The sequence below is a fragment of the Salvelinus namaycush genome, unplaced genomic scaffold (assembly GCF_016432855.1).
Source record: "Salvelinus namaycush isolate Seneca unplaced genomic scaffold, SaNama_1.0 Scaffold79, whole genome shotgun sequence".
Lineage (NCBI taxonomy): Eukaryota > Metazoa > Chordata > Actinopteri > Salmoniformes > Salmonidae > Salvelinus > Salvelinus namaycush.
In genome coordinates, this window is record NW_024061519.1 from 86,713 (window position 1) to 99,767 (window position 13,055).

Here is a 13,055-nt window from a genome sequence, read left to right on the forward strand (position 1 = left end):
ACATACACATACAGATTGGGTTAAATTATTTTATTAGTATAATGTATATTGCGATAAAGCTTTAGTACCGATATACAGAGTTTTAAATATCTATATTCTAATAGATTTTGGTACAAAATGTTCACATCCTGTGTTTTCCTTAATATCAAACTAGGAGAGAAAACAAGGTGAAAATTTGCTCTGGTTTAGTTATGTCTTTGGTTTCACCCATAGGGAGAATCTCAATTAGATACTCCTCTCGCCTGGCCTCCTCAAAACCAATTGGAGGAGAAGGTCAGAGGGGCGGGACCTCTGGTTTTCTCATCCAATGGGTTTTGAGAAGGAGGGAGGACGCGAGCAGTATGCAATTGAGATTTTCCCATTGTCATCTAATAAAGGAACTAAGGACTCTATTAAATCCGTAGCTCTGAAGATCCGCTTTATAGGGCGATTGACAATTAAAGGCAATGTTCCCGCGTTCGCGGAGACTGCATTCATGGAAATGAACTTTACCTTTTGATGCTGATCTTCCGCGATATGGATTGAATCCAACTCATAGTCTTTGGTCTAAATAATGATTCCAACATCAAGCACAATACTACAATTCCATGAAAAATGCAAATCCCATTTTAAATATTTTGTATGAGTATCATACTCTTTTGGACTACATTACAGTATTGTACACTATTTCTAACAGTCAAAAGCAATGGAATGTCTCTCCCTTCCTTCATGTAAATACTGTATATCTGTGCAAATCTCAAACTCAATGTGGTCCCTGGTCTAGAAGTTCTGGGTGTAGGAAGGCAGTCAGAGCAAAGCACCTGTAAACTCACCTCTCTCTACAGTAACAGTCCCTGATTGTCATTGCAATATGATTTGATATAGAATATAGATATTATATTCATAACTACAGTATGTTAATAGTGCTCATATGAAATGGTATGATGGCTTGTGGTTGATTTGTGTTCTAGTTGGCCCTGTTTATACCTGATGCTAACTCTGATCTCGGGCTCTATTCAATCCGTAGCACTTCAACGTGATTGAAATATAAAGGCAATGTTCCTGTGTTTGCGGAGACTGCATTCACGGTAAATTCATAAGTCGGTTCAATCGGAAATTACCTTTCATTTTCAATCACGCTATAACGCTAAACTTCAGCGATACGGATTGAATCGAGGCCGTTGTCCACATTATGATAGCGGCCACATTTTTGCCGTTGCATCTACACCTTGTATTAAAATGTGTCTCTTATCTGTCCGCTGTGTCCGCATTGTGACCAAAATTTACTGGTCCCTCCCTGTATGCAAATTATTCGACAGATATTCTTTCAAAATAATATGTATTTTCTTTATTTAAAGACTCATATTGATGCCATAAGACGATGGCGCCACCTGTCAATGATTTTAGAGGGATAATGATGATTTAAATGGTTTCCCTGTCCACATCCGTCTACACTTGGAAGATATCCAGACAACATGTGTGCCTGACTACCTCCGGTGGTGATCAGGAAGATCTGATCACAATCCAATCACAATAGGTATTTTAATTGCGGACTCCTGTCTACAAATGTGGCCACAATCAATACGTGGCCAAATCTTGAGAATCAATAGCCCCGTTTATAGCTGGTGCTAACATGAGTCCTTTGTCCTGATCTTGTCCACACTCTGATTGTGCCCACATTTTTAAAGAAGTGTAATTGTGATCAGATCTTTCTGACTACCTCCGTAGGTAGTCAGGGACCTATTGTATCTGGAAATCAATTAAGTATAAACAGTGTAAACTAACCTGAAATCAGTGTCTAAGGGTAACTCCTCAGTATCCTCCTCCTTCCTCCTCCTGTTAACTACAGTGAGATGTCCCTCAGGCAGACCCTTCTGCCTCATCCTCCTTCCTCCTCCTGATGACTAGAGTGATATGCCCCTCAGGCAGAGCCTTGACGATGTTCCAGGCCTCGAAGCGGCTCAGCTCCTGGAGGGAGGTGCTCTGGACCTGCAGCAGCTCATCACCAGACTGCAACCCGCTCTGCTCCGCAGCACCACCTATTGGGGAGCAGGAGAACACACTGTCACACATTGGTCTGTTGTGAAGTTTCCCCTAGGTGCAGATCTGGGATCAGCTTTCGCCTCCCCCAACTTATAAAAGTTAAAGCTTATAAAACTGTGCTTCTCTGCGTTGTTTGCATGGTTTCCTGCTTTCCGTGACATCACAACTCTTCTAAGAATAAAATACATTGTTAAAAGTGTTAAGAAAAGGTAATGTGTGGCTCAGCTGGTAGAGCATGGCACTTGTAACGTCAAGATCGTTGGTTTGATTCCTGCTGGGGTCACCCTTACTAAAAATGTATGCACACACTACTGTAAGTCACTTGGATAACAGTGTCTGATAAATGGCACCTAAAGTTCACCCAAATGACAAAATGATATATTGATTTCCTTACCCTGTTAGAGTTTAGGGACATAGTAAGGCCACTGTCTTACCCTGTTAGAGAGTAGGGACATAGTAAGGCCACTGTCTTACCCTGTTAGAGATTAGGGACATAGTAAGGCAGCAATCTGGGCTTTGGTTTTCTTTACCTGGCCACTGTCTCCAAATATTCCCTTTTTTGTGAACTATCCCTTTTAATCCTGTGCTGCTACTGTACCTTTAAATATCCTGTTGATGACCAGAGGCCTGTCTCCATGGATATTACTGTACCTTTATTAAAGATCCTGTTGATGACCAGAGGCCTGTCTCCATGGATATTACTGTACCTTTAAATATCCTGTTGATGACCAGAGGCCTGTCTCCATGGATATTACTGTACCTTTAAATATCCTGTTGATGACCAGAGGCCTGTCTCCATGGATAGTACTGTAACTTTAAATATCCTGTTGATGACCAGAGGCCTGTCTCCATGGATATTACTGTACCTTTAAATATCCTGTTGATGACCAGAGGCCTGTCTCCATGGATATTACTGTACCTTTATTAAATATCCTGTTGATGACCAGAGGCCTGTCTCCATGGATATTACTGTACCTTTAAATATCCTGTTGATGACCAGAGGCCTGTCTCCATGGATAGTACTGTACCTTTAAATATCCTGTTGATGACCAGAGGCCTGTCTCCATGGATAGTACTGTACCTTTATTAAATATCCTGTTGATGACCAGAGGCCTGTCTCCATGGATATTACTGTACCTTTAAATATCCTGTTGATGACCAGAGGCCTGTCTCCATGGATATTACTGTACCTTTAAATATCCTGTTGATGACCAGAGGCCTGTCTCCATGGATATTACTGTACCTTTAAATATCCTGTTGATGACCAGAGGCCTGTCTCCATGGATATTACTGTACCTTTAAATATCCTGTTGATGACCAGAGGCCTGTCTCCATGGATATTACTGTACCTTTATTAAAGATCCTGTTGATGACCAGAGGCCTGTCTCCATGGATATTACTGTACCTTTAAATATCCTGTTGATGACCAGAGGCCTGTCTCCATGGATAGTACTGTACCTTTATTAAATATCCTGTTGATGACCAGAGGCCTGTCTCCATGGATATTACTGTACCTTTAAATATCCTGTTGATGACCAGAGGCCTGTCTCCATGGATATTACTGTACCTTTAAATATCCTGTTGATGACCAGAGGCCTGTCTCCATGGATAGTACTGTAACTTTAAATATCCTGTTGATGACCAGAGGCCTGTCTCCATGGATATTACTGTACCTTTAAATATCCTGTTGATGACCAGAGGCCTGTCTCCATGGATAGTACTGTAACTTTAAATATCCTGTTGATGACCAGAGGCCTGTCTCCATGGATATTACTGTACCTTTAAATATCCTGTTGATGACCAGAGGCCTGTCTCCATGGATAGTACTGTACCTTTATTAAAGATCCTGTTGATGACCAGAGGCCTGTCTCCATGGATATTACTGTACCTTTAAATATCCTGTTGATGACCAGAGGCCTGTCTCCATGAATAGTACTGTACCTTTAAATATCCTGTTGATGACCAGAGGCCTGTCTCCATGGATATTACTGTACCTTTAAATATCCTGTTGATGACCAGAGGCCTGTCTCCATGGATAGTACTGTACCTTTAAATATCCTGTTGATGACCAGAGGCCTGTCTCCATGAATATTACTGTACCTTTAAATATCCTGTTGATGACCAGAGGCCTGTCTCCATGGATATTACTGTACCTTTAAAGATCCTGTTGATGACCAGAGGCCTGTCTCCATGGATATTACTGTACCTTTAAAGATCCTGTTGATGACCAGAGGCCTGTCTCCATGGATATTACTGTACCTTTAAATATCCTGTTGATGACCAGAGGCCTGTCTCCATGGATATTACTGTACCTTTAAATATCCTGTTGATGACCAGAGGCCTGTCTCCATGGATAGTACTGTAACTTTAAATATCCTGTTGATGACCAGAGGCCTGTCTCCATGGATAGTACTGTACCTTTAAATATCCTGTTGATGACCAGAGGCCTGTCTCCATGGATAGTACTGTAACTTTAAATATCCTGTTGATGACCAGAGGCCTGTCTCCATGGATAGTACTGTACCTTTAAATATCCTGTTGATGACCAGAGGCCTGTCTCCATGAATAGTACTGTACCTTTAAATATCCTGTTGATGACCAGAGGCCTGTCTCCATGGATATTACTGTACCTTTAAATATCCTGTTGATGACCAGAGGCCTGTCTCCATGGATATTACTGTACCTTTAAATATCCTGTTGATGACCAGAGGCCTGTCTCCATGGATAGTACTGTAACTTTAAATATCCTGTTGATGACCAGAGGCCTGTCTCCATGGATATTACTGTACCTTTAAATATCCTGTTGATGACCAGAGGCCTGTCTCCATGGATATTACTGTACCTTTAAATATCCTGTTGATGACCAGAGGCCTGTCTCCATGGATAGTACTGTAACTTTAAATATCCTGTTGATGACCAGAGGCCTGTCTCCATGGATAGTACTGTAACTTTAAATATCCTGTTGATGACCAGAGGCCTGTCTCCATGAATAGTACTGTACCTTTAAATATCCTGTTGATGACCAGAGGCCTGTCTCCATGGATATTACTGTACCTTTAAATATCCTGTTGATGACCAGAGGCCTGTCTCCATGGATATTACTGTACCTTTAAAGATCCTGTTGATGACCAGAGGCCTGTCTCCATGGATATTACTGTACCTTTAAATATCCTGTTGATGACCAGAGGCCTGTCTCCATGGATATTACTGTACCTTTAAATATCCTGTTGATGACCAGAGGCCTGTCTCCATGGATATTACTGTACCTTTAAAGATCCTGTTGATGACCAGAGGCCTGTCTCCATGGATATTACTGTACTTTTAAATATCCTGTTGATGACCAGAGGCCTGTCTCCATGGATAGTACTGTACCTTTAAATATCCTGTTGATGACCAGAGGCCTGTCTCCATGGATATTACTGTACCTTTAAATATCCTGTTGATGACCAGAGGCCTGTCTCCATGAATATTACTGTACTTTTAAATATCCTGTTGATGACCAGAGGCCTGTCTCCATGGATATTACTGTAACTTTAAAGATCCTGTTGATGACCAGAGGCCTGTCTCCATGGATATTACTGTAACTTTAAAGATCCTGTTGATGACCAGAGGCCTGTCTCCATGGATATTACTGTACCTTTAAAGATCCTGTTGATGACCAGAGGCCTGTCTCCATGGCTAGAGCCTTTCCCTCCATCCAAACTGAAGCCCACACCCCCTCCTCCTGTCTCCAGCTCCACAGTCAGCATGGCTCCCCCATCCTCCACTACAGACAGACAGACAGAGAGAGAGAGAGAGAGAGAGAGAGAGAGAGAGAGAGAGAGAGAGAGAGAGAGAGAGAGAGAGAGAGAGAGAGAGAGAGAGAGATGAATAACCAACGTATACATACAGTACATACACTGTATGATACAGCCACAAATGCAAGCATTTTGCTACACCTGCAAAAACATCTGCTAAATAATGTGTACGCAACCAATAAAATTGGATTTGATGTACGCTCACACACACAAACACACACACACACACACACACACACACACACACACACACACACACACACACACACACACACACACACACACACACACACACACACACACACACACACACACACACACACACCTGCACAGTGTTGTGTGTGCTGTCTTACTAGGTGAACTTGTCTGACCACCTTCTACTCACCTGTGGGGTTGAGGTCTGTACTGCTACTGCTGACAGAGGAATCATCAGTCTTGTTCCCTCCTCCTCCTCCTCCCTCTCTCCCCTTGCTCACCACCACCACGGCCAGTCTCATGGTGCGGGCCTGGCGCAGCGTGGCGGTGGCGTCAGCGTGTGTCGCACCCCTTAGTGTCTGGCCGTTGATGGACAGCACCTCGTCACCCTTCTCCACGGTCCCCTCTTGAGCCGCCAGGCCGTGGGGGAAAACACGATGTACCTGGAGGGAGAAATGTCAGAACATTTACAATTCACATTCCCATTCTAAGCAATTCACCTTGATTGGTGGAGCAGCTGGCAGACATTTTGTAGAGTTGTCACTATCTGGCCATGCTAGAAAGGACAGTACCAGGGCTTTATAGCCATGGGATCCTATCTTTAATATTTAAGTCCAAAATCACGCTCCTAACTAATATAGACACTTTATTGTCCATACAATATGTTACAGTGAACAACAGAAATGTGTCTTCTGCAGAATTCTCAACTCCCTCAGATAGCACACAACACACAGAAATACAATCTTTAACATCAATTCTGAGGATGTCATCACTTTTCATCTGCTCTAGCATGACCTTTCAGTATACTCACTGTGGTGGCCTTGCTCTCCAGGTCTATCCCACCTGCAATGCTGAAACCCAGACCTGCTCCTTCCTCCTTGTGCAGAATCACCACTTGGATGTGCTCAAATTGCTAGAAAAAGGGATGGAAAGAAGTCATCTCTTTCATTCTAACATTCAAAATAATATTTTAAGGTTTTCCGCTCACTTTACAATGTTACTGCTGGTTCTTGTTGTTATCTATAAAGAGTAGGAGTGCTGATCTAGGATCAGGTCCCCCCGTCCATGTAATCTTATTCAATGTGATCTAAAAGACAAACTTGATCCTAGATCAGTAGCCCTGTTACTCTGAGACGATTAATACTTTTATGACGTGAGTCAGACGATTCGTGGCCATTCACAGAGATATCTCAGTTTGATTATTAAACCCCAGCTGTTGTTGACAGTTTCCAGATGATTGTATGTCTGGGAGAGAGCCGAGGGGGACCAAGTTTCTCGCCCTCACCTCCGGGCTTTACACCAGACACACACAAACACACACCAGACACGCACACACACACAAACAGGCAAACACACACACACACACACACCAGACACACACACACACACAAACAGACACACAGGCACACACACACATTGTAGTAAGAGTGCGGTAATGACATATCGAGAAAGGAAATGCATACAGATGTTCTCCTGAGCACAGAGCCAAGTGGTCCTTCGAGAGAGGTGTGTGTGTGTGTGTGTGTGTGCGTGCGTGCGTGCGTGCGTGCGTGCGTGCGTGCGTGCGTGCGTGCGTGCGTGCGTGCGTGCGTGCGTGCGTGCGTGAAAGCCTTTCAATACACACTGTGATACTCTGTCCTCCCTGAAAGCCTCTTAATACACACTGTGATACTCTGTCCTCCCTGAAAGCCTCTTAATACACACTGTGATACTCTGTCCTCCCTGAAAGCCTCTTAATACACACTGTGATACTCTGTCCTCCCTGAAAGCCTCTTAATACACACTGTGATACTCTGTCCTCCCTGAAAGCCTCTTAATACACATTGTGATACTCTGTCCTCCCTGAAAGCCTCTTAATACACACTGTGATACTCTGTCCTCCCTGAAAGCCTCTTAATACACACTGTGATACTCTGTCCTCCCTGAAAGCCTCTTAATACACATTGTGATACTCTGTCCTCCCTGAAAGCCTTTTAATACACACTGTGATACTCTGTCCTCCCTGAAAGCCTCTTAATACACACTGTGATACTCTGTCCTCCCTGAAAGCCTTTCAATACACACTGTGATACTCTGTCCTCCCTGAAAGCCTTTCAATACACACTGTGATACTCTGTCCTCCCTGAAAGCCTTTCAATACACACTGTGATACTCTGTCCTCCCTGAAAGCCTTTCAATACACACTGTGATACTCTGTCCTCCCTGAAAGCCTCTTAATACACACTGTGATACTCTGTCCTCCCTGAAAGCCTTTCAATACACACTGTGATACTCTTTCCTCCCTGAAAGCCTCTTAATACACACTGTGATACTCTGTCCTCCCTGAAAGCCTCTTAATACACACTGTGATACTCTGTCCTCCCTGAAAGCCTCTTAATACACACTGTGATACTCTGTCCTCCCTGAAAGCCTTTCAATACACACTGTGATACTCTGTCCTCCCTGAAAGCCTCTTAATACACACTGTGATACTCTGTCCTCCCTGAAAGCCTCTTAATGCACACTGTGATACTCTGTCCTCCCTGAAAGCCTTTCAATACACACTGTGATACTCTGTCCTCCCTGAAAGCCTTTCAATACACACTGTGATACTCTGTCCTCCCTGAAAGCCTCTTAATACACACTGTGATACTCTGTCCTCCCTGAAAGCCTCTTAATACACACTGTGATACTCTGTCCTCCCTGAAAGCCTCTTAATACACACTGTGATACTCTGTCCTCCCTGAAAGCCTCTTAATACACACTGTGATACTTTGTCCTCCCTGAAAGCCTCTTAATACACACTGTGATACTCTGTCCTCCCTGAAAGCCTCTTAATACACACTGTGATACTCTGTCCTCCCTGAAAGCCTCTTAATACACACTGTGATACTCTGTCCTCCCTGAAAGCCTCTTAATACACACTGTGATACTCTGTCCTCCCTGAAAGCCTCTTAATACACATTGTGATACTCTGTCCTCCCTGAAAGCCTTTCAATACACACTGTGATACTCTGTCCTCCCTGAAAGCCTTTTAATGCAAACTGTGATACTCTTTCCTCCCTGAAAGCCTCTTAATACACACACACACACACACACACACACACACACACACACACACACACACACACACACACACACACACACACACACACACACACACACACACACACACACACACACACACCTGCAGCTGAGCACTCTAACGTAATCCTTAATGGTCCCTCCAGTCCTGTAGTGGAGCTCATTCCTACAAGCGTGTTGTTTAGCAGAAGCCAGTGTTGAGTACTGCATGAGAGAGCAGCTCTTACCATGCTTCCCACACAGCACCCTATTGTCCAGAGCCTTATGGGCCCTGCTCAAACGTAGTGCACTTTAGAGGGAATAGCATGTCATTTGGGATGCAGCCTCGGACTCAGGGGTATAGATTACCTCAACCACTTAGAGAGTAGACCAGAGATGAGAGATTCTCAACAGTAAGAGTTGACAGTCTGTCATGACCGGATGTTGATGTAGTGTTCATGTGGTGTTGATGTGGTGCTGATGTGGTGTTCATGTGGTGTTCATGTGGTGTTGATGTGGTGCTGATGTGGTGTTCATGTGGTGTTCATGTGGTGTTCATGTGGTGTTCATGTGGTGTTGATGTGGTGTTTATGTGGTGTTGATGTGGTGTTGATGTGGTGTTGATGTGGTGTTGATGTGGTGTTCATGTGGTGTTGATGTGGTGCTGATGTGGTGTTGATGTGGTGTTGATGTGGTGCTGATGTGGTGCTGATGTGGTGTTCATGTGGTGTTCATGTGGTGTTCATATGGTGTTCATATGGTGTTCATGTGGTGTTCATGTGGTGTTCATGTGGTGTTCATGTGGTGTTGATGTGGTGTTGATGTGGTGTTGATGTGGTGTTGATGTGGTGTTCATGTGGTGTTCATGTGGTGTTCATGTGGTGTTCATGTGGTGTTCATGTGGTGTTCATGTGGTGTTCATGTGGTGTTCAAGTGGTGTTGATGTGGTGTTCATGTGGTGTTCATGTGGTGTTCATGTGGTGTTCATGTGGTGTTCATGTGGTGTTCAAGTGGTGTTCAAGTGGTGTTCAAGTGGTGTTGATGTGGTGTTCATGTGGTGTTCATGTGGTGTTCATGTGGTGTTCATGTAATGTTGTTCATGTAGTGTTGTTCATGTAGTGTTGTTCATGTGGTGTTCATGTGGTGTTCATGTGGTGTTCATGTGGTGTTCATGTGGTGTTCATGTGGTGTTGATGTGGTGTTGATGTGGTGTTGATGTGGTGTTCATGTGGTGTTCATGTGGTGTTCATGTGGTGTTGATGTGGTGTTCATGTGGTGTTCATGTGGTGTTGATGTGGTGCTGATGTGGTGCTGATGTGGTGCTGATGTGGTGTTCATGTGGTGTTCATGTGGTGTTCATGTAGTGTTGTTCATGTAGTGTTGTTCATGTAGTGTTGTTCATGTGGTGTTCATGTGGTGTTCATGTGGTGTTCATGTGGTGTTCATGTGGTGTTTATGTGGTGTTGATGTGGTGTTGATGTGGTGTTGATGTGGTGTTCATGTAGTGTTGATGTGGTGTTCATGTGGTGTTGATGTGGTGCTGATGTGGTGTTCATGTGGTGTTCATGTGGTGTTCATATGGTGTTCATGTGGTGTTCATGTGGTGTTCATGTGGTGTTCATGTGGTGTTGATGTGGTGTTCATGTGGTGTTCATGTGGTGTTGATGTGGTGTTCATGTGGTGTTCATGTGGTGTTCATGTGGTGTTCATGTGGTGTTCATGTGGTGTTCAAGTGGTGTTGATGTGGTGTTGATGTGGTGTTGATGTGGTGTTCAAGTGGTGTTCAAGTGGTGTTGATGTGGTGTTCATGTAGTGTTGTTCATGTAGTGTTGTTCATGTAGTGTTGTTCATGTGGTGTTCATGTGGTGCTGATGTGATGTTCATGTGGTGTTCATGTGGTGTTGTTCATGTGGTGTTGTTCATGTGGTGTTCATGTGGTGTTCATGTGGGGAACATCATTATTTGACATCCTAATATAGTCAGCGAGGCCCTTCTAGTGAGGAAGAGATGGATGGACCTCCAAATAAATTAATAACAATGAAACAGACAGGCCGGACACACGGACAGAATGACTGACAGACAGACTGACTGATAAAGTTTCACCTTCAGTGTTTCCTCATCCAGAGCTTTCACTTCCTGGATCATGGTCTGTATTTCCTGTGGAGGGATGGCTGAGATAACAGAGTGGGCACATGCTGACGGAGATGGGCGTGAGACCAGGTCCCCTCCCTCCTCCCCCCGCTCAATGGTACACTGCCTCAGATCAGATAGGCTGAGAGGAATAAGGAAGCAAACACAGTTCAACTCACGCACTGACACTGGTCACATACAGAACACACACACAGACACACCTTCTGTATGACAGGTTCATCGTAGCTACTCTCATAATCATGCATTTCACTGTATGAAAACTAAATAGAGAGTTATGTTTTAGTCTGGTCAATCTGTTACAGACTAAACTCTGAGAGGATTTCAGTCAGATTAACACTTTAGACATAATGACACATCTCAGAACAGGAACAACACGTGTGACTTCCTGTTTGTTCACTTCCTGTGTTCATACTTCCTCTGACTAAAGATGATACTGCCGCGATTGCATTAAGCCCTGTGAAGCAGGGACAAATTACAGAAAAGATTTGATTTAAAATATGCCTGTTCCATCTGATAATATAAAATGCCATCTCTACTTTACAGAATCGGACTTCCAGGGAGCAGTGCTATCTTACTTTTTTCATAGCAAGCACTCCTACAGTGTAGGTCTATAGACGTACTAGACTATTATCAGCTCTTGTGAAATCAGTGTATATTTATACCTTTTCATCCAATCACCTGAGAGGTAGTATGTGTATGCCTGTCTGGTATCAGTCATTGAAACAGAGAATATGCTGTATATACCAGGGTAAGAGTCAATTCCATTTCAATTACATCAATTTAGGAAGTAAACTGAAATTCCAATTTGAAATTATTGTCATAGAGAAGCACTGAGAGAAAATGGAATAGGAACTTCCTTTTACTTCCTGAATTGATTGAATTGTAATGGAATTGAGCCCAACCCTGGTATATGCTGTATGTTGATGTTTTGAGAGAGTTTTTACCTGACAGAGAAGCTATTCTCATTGCTGTCGGGGCCAGGGGAGAGGGGGGTGTTCTGGGCCGGGTCGGGCTCCTCCGGGCTGCAGACTAGAGGGGATGCAGGGTGTGGGTCTGACCCGGGGTTACCTGGCCTAGTAGGACAGGGGGAGGGGAGCAGGGAGTGCATGGAACGCATCAAGGCATGGGAAACCTGGAATAGAGTAGAGCAGAGCAGTTAATAGTAGAGCAGAGCAGATAAGAGTAGAGCAGAGCAGTGCAGAGCAGATAAAAGTAGAGCAGAGCAGATAAGAGTAGAGTAGATCAGAGAAAAGTAGAGCAGAGCAGATAAGAGTAGAGTAGAGCAGATAAAAGTAAAGCAGAGCAGAGTAGAGCAGAGCCGATAAGATAGAGTAGAGCAGAGCAGAGTAGAGCAGAGTAGAGTAGAGTAGAGTAGAGTAGAGTAGAGTAGAGCAGAGTATAAAACATGTTATGGTTAGGGCTCTGCTGTTCATCCCACCTCAAGAGGCCATTATAGCACCTTCTTACACCATGGGTGAAACAACTGTCACGTGTTCTTTCTATAATAGTCTAAAGTAATTATCCAATTAGTCTACAATAAGTTGCCAAATCCCAACCGGGTGAATTGACTTCAAATGAAATGTCTGCTGACACTCATTCCCATCAGCAGCCTACACTGTAGTAATTATTATTATTATTATCTCAAGGACCTTAATCAACATAATGAACCACTTAAATCATTATCTGTTCACAACATCAGATGAGAATAATAGGCCTTTTATCTAAGAGAATGGAGGGGAAAACAAATGAAGAAGAACAGAACAGCTGAGTTGACTATGTTACGGTGCTTCGTCTGGCTATGGCATCCCACTGGGCACACACTGTTTTAATCAGCATTGTTTCCACCTC

General features: G+C 43.6%; 1 protein-coding gene across 1 annotated transcript in view; it reads right to left on the reverse strand.

Annotated features, from left to right (window-relative positions):
• Positions 1 to 32: 32 nt before the first annotated feature.
• The window catches only part of LOC120042821 (pro-interleukin-16-like), a 75,884-nt gene continuing 62,861 nt past the window's right edge, over positions 33 to 13,055 (reverse strand). The window contains exons 17-22 of the mRNA XM_038987631.1: positions 12,152 to 12,339; positions 11,160 to 11,328; positions 6,826 to 6,927; positions 6,232 to 6,457; positions 5,655 to 5,788; positions 33 to 2,001 (exon numbers count right to left, since the gene is read on the reverse strand). Of these exons, the coding sequence (XP_038843559.1) occupies positions 1,840 to 2,001; positions 5,655 to 5,788; positions 6,232 to 6,457; positions 6,826 to 6,927; positions 11,160 to 11,328; positions 12,152 to 12,339 (981 nt within the window). The 3' untranslated portion in view covers positions 33 to 1,839. The remainder of the gene's footprint in view (positions 2,002 to 5,654; positions 5,789 to 6,231; positions 6,458 to 6,825; positions 6,928 to 11,159; positions 11,329 to 12,151; positions 12,340 to 13,055) is intronic.